This window comes from Triticum dicoccoides, chromosome 5B (assembly GCF_002162155.2).
Source record: "Triticum dicoccoides isolate Atlit2015 ecotype Zavitan chromosome 5B, WEW_v2.0, whole genome shotgun sequence".
NCBI classification, from domain to species: domain Eukaryota; kingdom Viridiplantae; phylum Streptophyta; class Magnoliopsida; order Poales; family Poaceae; genus Triticum; species Triticum dicoccoides.
The window spans coordinates 468,227,989-468,236,039 of NC_041389.1; the positions used below are offsets into that span (position 1 = coordinate 468,227,989).

Here is an 8,051-nt window from a genome sequence, read left to right on the forward strand (position 1 = left end):
TAATATATGGGTTGGATTTGGGGGGGGGGGGTCCGGACTATCCAGACGGTTAAATTTTGTGGAGCTTGCTTAATATCCTAACATGCTCGGATGTATGAGGAATAAGATTTTACCTTGGATATGACCATTTGTGTGATTTATTTGTATGCATTGTAGCCCGGGGGGACTATCCAGACGGTTAAATTTTGTGGAGCTTGCTTAATGTCCTAACATGCTCGGATGTATGAGGAATAAGATTTGACCTTGGATGTGACCATTTGTGTGATTTATTTGTATGCATTGTAGCTCGTAGCAACGCACGGGTGTACTACTAGTGTTCATAACTCTGCAGTCACTGCTTTTAGAGTACTCCTCCAGAGTCCGCTTTCTCTTGACGGAAGTCAGCACAAACGCACAATTTTTACATTTGCATCCATCCTGAATGGACTAGTGGAGGAGTCGAGAAATAGAGACCTAACCCGTGCTTATTTTTACAAAACACATTTCATGATGTTTCAGGCCAAATGCAGAATCAATGGCACAATTATGGGATCATTCTCATTCCTGGATAGGCGGCATTCGGTAGATGAATGGAAGCCGGCATGGTTCGTCGTCTGTAACCCCAAGAAGCCCTGCTTTTTCATAGGACTCGATACAATCCACGAGTGTCTCCTCCATCTTCCTTGGTTTCCACCCTAAATTCTTCAGCTTGTCCGAAGTGACTCCGACGTTAAAGTCCACATCAACCATCCTGCCAACCCAAAATTTTGTAATGAAAATCCTTCGTAGTATATGATAAGCAAGCTATGACATGGTGTTGATAGTCTTGATGCCATGACACTTACTTGTCTGCATAAGTGTAGCTAGGGTACATGTTCTTCATGATTGCCAGCAAATCCTTTAGGTCCATTTGGTCCAGTGAGCATATGTATCTCTCAGATGGCCCTGCCTTGTTGTACAACAGGAGCAATGCGTCGGTAACATCGTGAACGTCTATGATGGGAAAGAACTTGTTGTTCATCATGTCAGGGCCTCCTGCGATCGGACATATGATGGAACTACATTAGGCATAAGGATGTGTATTTTAAAAGGTCATTCTCTGAACTTCATTAAAACCGGGGGTGTCTTATTACACTATTAATATAAAAGCCGAGGAGCTCCTCCGGCGTCAATTTTTGTTCCGAACTTCATCGCTCTGCTGCACTTCGACAACAAAAACAGCAAAATGGAAGGAAAACAACCGGCTTTGGTTTCCAAAAGTACTAACCACTAACCACATGTGATGTGTAGGGCTGGAATTCGAGCCGAGTCGAGCCAGCTCGGCTCGACTCGCTAGAGCTTGTTTCGTTAACGAGCTAGCTCGAATCGACTCGTTGTTATAACGAGCTCAAATCCAAGATTGGCTCGACTCGTATAACTCGCAAGCTGGCTCTTTTAGCTTGTTAAGCTCATTAAAGATATGAACATAAAACCCTCATATATTATAAAATGATTATGTATATATTAAACATATATATCACTAAACAATAGTAATTTCCTTGTAACGCATGAGTCTGGGCCTTCAACGGCTAGGCCTTGTGTTGTGTGCCTGGGACATAGGGTGCTGAATGGCTGATCTTTTTTTGTATTGGGAGTGGCTGATCTTTTGTACCGAGCCTAACGAGTTACACGAGTACTCGTGAGATTGGCTCGTTTAACTTGGTCTATAAACGATCTTAAACTAAAGCTCGGCTTGACTCGTTATTCTTCGAGTTCGAGCCGATTCGAGCCGAGTCACGAGCTACTCATTTAGCTCGCGAGCTTCGAGCTTTTTTTCCAGCCCTAGTGATGTGCAATGTACAAAATGATTATGTATCCTTGTGATAGATGAGCTGAGGAGTGGAACCTTTTATCATGTAGACGAGGACCTTGCTGCTGGTATTGACCGCCACATGCTGCAATAGAGGGCCGAAGACCAGACCAGGGCAAAGTGCGACGACGTGCAGCCCATTCTTCTCTCCGTATTCCAGGGCCGAAGACCGGACTATCCAGACGGTTAAATTTTGTGGAGCTTGCTTAATGTCCTAACATGCTCGGATGTATGAGGAATAAGATTTTACCTTGGATATGACCATTTGTGTGATTTATTTGTATGCATTGTAGCCTGGGGGGACTATCCAGACGGTCAAATTTTGTGGAGCTTGCTTAATGTCCTAACATGCTCGGATGTATGAGGAATAAGATTTGACCTTGGATATGACCATTTGTGTGATTTATTTGTATGCATTGTAGCCCGTAGCAACGCACGGGTATACTACTAGTGTTCATAACTCTGCAGTCACTGCTTTTAGAGTACTCCTCCAGAGTCCGCTTTCTCTTGACGGAAGTGAGCACAAATGCACAATTTTTACATTTGCATCCATCCTGAATGGACTAGTGGAGGAGTCGAGAAATAGAGACCTAACCCGTGCTTATTTTTGCAAAACACATTTCATGATGTTTCAGGCCAAATGCAGAATCAATGGCACAATTATGGGATCATTCTCATTCCTGGATAGGCGGCATTCGGTAGATGAATGGAAGCCGGCATGGTTCGTCGTCTGTAACCCCAAGAAGCCCTGCTTTTTCGTAGGACTCGATACAATCCACGAGTGTCTCCTCCATCTTCCTTGGTTTCCACCCTAAATTCTTCAGCTTGTCCGAAGTGACTCCGACGTTAAAGTCCACATCAACCATCCTGCCAACCCAAAATTTCGTAATGAAAATCCTTCGTAGTATATGATAAGCAAGCTATGACATGGTGTTGATAGTCTTGATGCCATGGCACTTACTTGTCTGCATAAGTGTAGCTAGGGTACATGTTCTTCATGATTGCCAGCAAATCCTTTAGGTCCATTTGGTCCAGTGAGCATATGTATCTCTCAGATGGCCCTGCCTTGTTGTACAATAGGAGCAATGCGTCGGCAACATCGCGAACGTCTACGATGGGAAAGAACTTGTTGTTCATCGTGTCAGGGCCTCCTGCGATCGGACATATGATGGAACTACATTAGGCACAAGGATGTGCATTTTAAAAGGTCATTCTCTGAACTTCATTAAAACCGGGGGTGTCTTATTACACTAATAATATAAAAGCCGAGGAGCTCCTCCGGCGTCAATTTTTGTTCTGAACTTCATCGCTCTGCTGCACTTCGACAACAAAAACAGCAAAATGGAAGGAAAACAACCGTCTTTGGTTTCCAAAAGTACTAACCTCTAACCACATGTGATGTGCAATGTACAAAATGATTATGTATCCTTGTGATAGATGAGCTGAGGAGTGGAACCTTTTATCATGTAGACGAGGACCTTGCTGCTGGTATTGACCGCCACATGCTGCAACAGAGGGCCGAAGACCAGACCAGGGCAAAGTGCGACGACGTGCAGCTCGTTCTTCTCTCCGTATTCCAGGGCCGAAGACCGGACTATCCAGACGGTTAAATTTTGTGGAGCTTGCTTAATGTCCTAACATGCTCGGATGTATGAGGAATAAGATTTTACCTTGGATATGACCATTTGTGTGATTTATTTGTATGTATTGTAGCCTGGGGGGACTATCCAGACGGTTAAATTTTGTGGAGCTTGCTTAATGTCCTAACATGCTCGGATGTATGAGGAATAAGATTTGACCTTGGATATGACCATTTGTGTGATTTATTTGTATGCATTGTAGCCCGTAGCAACGCACGGGTGTACTACTAGTGTTCATAACTCTGCAGTCACTGCTTTTAGAGTACTCCTCCAGAGTCCGCTTTCTCTTGACGGAAGTGAGCACGAATGCACAATTTTTACATTTGCATCCATCCTGAATGGACTAGTGGAGGAGTCGAGAAATAGAGACCTAACCCATGCTTATTTTTGCAAAACACATTTCATGATGTTTCAGGCCAAATGCAGAATCAATGGCACAATTATGGGATCATTCTCATTCCTGGATAGGCGTCATTCGGTAGATGAATGGAAGCCGGCATGGTTCATCGTCTGTAACCCCAAGAAGCCCTGCTTTTTCGTAGGACTCGATACAATCCACGAGTGTCTCCTCCATCTTCCTTGGTTTCCACCCTAAATTCTTCAGCTTGTCCGAAGTGACTCCGACGTTAAAGTCCACATCAACCATCCTGCCAACCCAAAATTTCGTAATGAAAATCCTTCGTAGTATATGATAAGCAAGCTATGACATGGTGTTGATAGTCTTGATGCCATGGCACTTACTTGTCTGCATAAGTGTAGCTAGGGTACATGTTCTTCATGATTGCCAGCAAATCCTTTAGGTCCATTTGGTCAAGTGAGCATATGTATCTCTCAGATGGCCCTGCCTTGTTGTACAATAGGAGCAATGCGTCGGCAACATCGCGAACGTCTACGATGGAAAAGAACTTGTTGTTCATCGTGTCAGGGCCTCCTGCGATCGGACATATGATGGAACTACATTAGGCACAAGGATGTGTATTTTAAAAGGTCATTCTCTGAACTTCATTTAAACCGGGGGTGTCTTAATACACTATTAATATAAAAGCCGAGGAGCTCCTCCGGCGTCAATTTTTGTTCTGAACTTCATCGCTCTGCTGCACTTCGACAACAAAAACAGCAAAATGGAAGGAAAACAACCGGCTTTGGTTTCCAAAAGTACTAACCTCTAACCACATGTGATGTGCAATGTACAAAATGATTATGTATCCTTGTGATAGATAAGCTGAGGAGTGGAACCTTTTATCATGTAGACGAGGACCTTGCTGCCGGTATTGACCGCCACATGCTGCAACAGAGGGCCGAAGACCAGACCAGGGCAAAGTGCAACGACGTGCAGCCCGTTCTTCTCTCCGTATTCCAGGGCCGAAGACCGGACTATCGAGACGGTTAAATTTTGTGGAGCTTGCTTAATGTCCTAACATGCTCGGATGTATGAGGAATAAGATTTTACCTTGGATATGACCATTTGTGTGATTTATTTGTATGCATTGTAGCCTGGGGGGACTATCCAGACGGTTAAATTTTGTGGAGCTTGCTTAATGTCCTAACATGCTCGCATGTATAAGGAATAAGATTTGACCTTGGATATGACCATTTGTATGATTTATTTGTATGCATTGTAGCCCGTAGCAACGCACGGGTGTACTACTAGTGTTCATATCACTGCTTTTAGAGTACTCCTCCAGAGTCCGCTTTCTCTTGACGGAAGTGAGCACAAATGCACAATTTTTACATTTGCATCCATCCTGAATGGACTAGTGGAGGAGTCGAGAAATAGAGACCTAACCCGTGCTTATTTTTGCAAAACACATTTCATGATGTTTCGGGCCAAATGCAGAATCAATGGCACAATTATGGGATCATTCTCATTCCTGGATGGGCGGCATTCGGTAGATGAATGGAAGCCGACATGGTTCGTCGTTTGTAACCCCAAGAAGCCCTGCTTTTTCGTAGGACTCGATACAATCCACGAGTGTCTCCTCCATTTTCCTTGGTTTCCATCCTAAATTCTTCAGCTTGTTCGAAGTGACACCGACGTTAAAGTCCACATCAACCATCCTGCCAACCCAAAATTTCGTAATGAAAATCCTTCGTAGTATATGATAAGCAAGCTATGACATGGTGTTGATAGTCTTGATGCCATGGCACTTACTTGTCTGCATAAGTGTAGCTAGGGTACATGTTCTTCATGATTGCCAGCAAATCCTTTAGGTCCATTTGGTCCAGTGAGCATATGTATCTCTCAGATGGCCCTGCCTTGTTGTACAACAGGAGCAATGCGTCGGCAACATCGCGAACGTCTACGATGGGAAAGAACTTGTTGTTCATCGTGTCAGGGCCTCCTGTGATCGGACATATGATGGAACTACATTAGGCACAAGGATGTGTATTTTAAAAGGTCATTCTCTGAACTTCATTAAAACCGGGGGTGTCTTAATACACTATTAATATAAAAGCCGAGGAGCTCCTCCGGCGTCAATTTTTGTTCTGAACTTCATCGCTCTGCTGCACTTCGACAACAAAAACAGCAAAATGGAAGGAAAACAACCGGCTTTGGTTTCCAAAAGTACTAACCTCTAACCACATGTGATGTGCAATGTACAAAATGATTATGTATCCTTGTGATAGATGAGCTGAGGAGTGGAACTTTTTATCATGTAGACGAGGACCTTGCTGCTGGTATTGACCGCCACATGCTGCAACAGAGGGCCGAAGACCAGACCAGGGCAAAGTGCGACGACGTGCAGCCCGTTCTTCTCTCCGTATTCCAGGGCCATCTCCTCGGCTTCAGTCTTTGCAAGAGAGTACCAGTTCTGCCAACACAAACACGAATAACACTTATCCCTGACAAGAACTCAGTAAAACTGAAGATGTTACTCTTTTAAGATTTTGGTGGCACCGTGGCAGATTTTAATTAACGATCAATGATTAATTGCTGAGCGCTGACCTCAGTCTGTCTGCAGAACTCCTTGTCTGACCAGCAGCTCTCGTCTTTGATTTTATCTCGAGGCCAGTCCGGGTTGAAGATATTAGTGGCGATGGACGAGACCACAATGAGTTTATGAACTTTCGTAGCTGAGCAGGCCTTGAGCACATTCATGGTGCCCTTGACAGCAGGTTCCATCATCTCTTTCTGCACAATTTTTCAAGTTTATCAGTAAGAACAGCAGAAGGGGTTATCCATATAAGCACAGAGTTTTCTGAATGAATATTTTATTCATTTTTCTATTGAAAAGAATCAGCTCTCAGAAGAAAAGCATCTTGACATCAGTGACCAGTAGCACTCGCAGTCAAACTCTGAGCTCATCAAAATATATTAGTATTTTTTCAATTCCATCCCAAACTAACAGTTTTTTTTTCAAATCTAGCTTGCATAATACTAACAGCTAGTTTTTTTTTTAAGATCAAGCTTGAATAATACTAATGGTTACTCGCATAAATTTCTCTTTGGAATAGTTGCAGTTAAGCGAATTTGCACTTGCCTGTGGATCAACCATCTTTTGGTCGGGCACTGGAGTGGCGACATGGAAGACGCCCTCGCAGCCGGCGAACGCGGCCGCGACCGTGTCGCAGTCGAGCATGTCCGCCTTGAACAGCCGCAGGTTCGCCGGGGCTCCGTCCAGCTCCGTCAGGAACGCGTTCTTCGGATCACCTGCAAGAGAAACCATGCATCGACCCGGAAGATGAACAGTAAGATGCAGAAATTGAGCAGTGAGTGAGTTCGTGAGCCGTGTCGTCAGGGGCGGCTGTCGGTGGTGGTTGCGTACGTGGGTCGCGGACGGTGGCGTGGACGGCGTAGCCGCGGGAGAGGAGCAGCTTGACGAGCCACGAGCCTATGAACCCGTTGCCGCCGGTGACGCACACGCGGGGCGGCGCCGGGGACGACGTCGCCATCTCCTGTTGTTGTGGTGTTCAGAGTTCAGAGAAGGTTGGAGGACGCGAGAGTTTTCGTTATCGTTTCTCACAGGACAAACGGGCCCCGCCATTCTTGTCTCACCGTCTCTCGCCACAAGCGGCTCGTGACCTTGTGTGGATGGCTTCTCGCGCACTGACAAAGCGGGGGCAACGCGGCTGACAAAATTTACGATGACATATCCGGTGTAGGCATAGATTGAAAAACCGGACCGGTGATCCGGTTCTGCTTTTATAACAGGTCGAACCACCGGTTCACCTTTTCAACCGTTGGTTGCTTAAACAAAAAAAAATGTATAAAAATAGAAAGTCCTTCATATCTATATTAGTTGTCGCTCAAACAGATGTATCTATCACTGACATATGTCTAGATACATCCGTTTTAGCGTCTTTTAGATACATTCATTTGAGCGACGTGCTAGATACATTCGTTTGAGCGACAACTAATATGGATTGGAGGCCATGAACTTACGCTTCGGTAGATGGTATGTGGGTCGAGCATCTCTACTCCTAATGGAGCAGTTATGAATAGTCCACACAGTTAATTTTCGCTGGTTTTATTTTATCTACCCTCCCACCTCCGTCAAATCGCTGGGTTTTTTTCGTCTATCGTCCCGCTCGCAACCCTCCCGCGAAAAAAAACCATGCCAAAAAAAAAACCCACGACCTCC

The 8,051-nt window shown here is 44.8% G+C and overlaps 3 protein-coding genes and 1 long non-coding RNA gene across 4 annotated transcripts; all 4 read right to left on the minus strand.

Moving 5' to 3' along the window:
- Window positions 1-467: 467 nt before the first annotated feature.
- On the minus strand, window positions 468-983 carry LOC119310874. The gene is made up of 2 exons (XR_005150788.1): window positions 825-983; window positions 468-730 (listed from the first exon to the last, which is right to left on the minus strand). It is a non-coding gene; the product is annotated as an uncharacterized LOC119310874 (long non-coding RNA).
- A 1,317-nt stretch (window positions 984-2,300) lies between these two features.
- On the minus strand, window positions 2,301-3,801 carry LOC119309761 (cinnamoyl-CoA reductase 1-like). The gene is made up of 4 exons (XM_037585684.1): window positions 3,790-3,801; window positions 3,285-3,462; window positions 2,790-2,979; window positions 2,301-2,695 (listed from the first exon to the last, which is right to left on the minus strand). The coding sequence occupies exons 1-4, from the start codon at window positions 3,799-3,801 to the stop codon at window positions 2,503-2,505; spliced, it is 573 nt and encodes a 190-aa protein (XP_037441581.1). The 3' UTR covers window positions 2,301-2,502.
- A 106-nt stretch (window positions 3,802-3,907) lies between these two features.
- On the minus strand, window positions 3,908-4,846 carry LOC119310873. Its single transcript, XM_037586490.1, has 3 exons — window positions 4,705-4,846; window positions 4,210-4,399; window positions 3,908-4,115 (listed from the first exon to the last, which is right to left on the minus strand). Exons 1-3 carry the CDS (start codon window positions 4,712-4,714, stop codon window positions 3,923-3,925), a joined length of 393 nt encoding a protein of 130 aa, XP_037442387.1. The 5' UTR covers window positions 4,715-4,846; the 3' UTR covers window positions 3,908-3,922.
- Window positions 4,847-5,131: 285 nt separating this feature from the next.
- LOC119310871 (cinnamoyl-CoA reductase 2-like) lies at window positions 5,132-7,440 on the minus strand. Its single transcript, XM_037586489.1, has 6 exons — window positions 7,236-7,440; window positions 6,951-7,120; window positions 6,416-6,601; window positions 6,116-6,281; window positions 5,621-5,810; window positions 5,132-5,526 (listed from the first exon to the last, which is right to left on the minus strand). The coding sequence occupies exons 1-6, from the start codon at window positions 7,360-7,362 to the stop codon at window positions 5,334-5,336; spliced, it is 1,032 nt and encodes a 343-aa protein (XP_037442386.1). The 5' UTR covers window positions 7,363-7,440; the 3' UTR covers window positions 5,132-5,333.
- Between the last annotated feature and the right edge of the window lie 611 nt (window positions 7,441-8,051).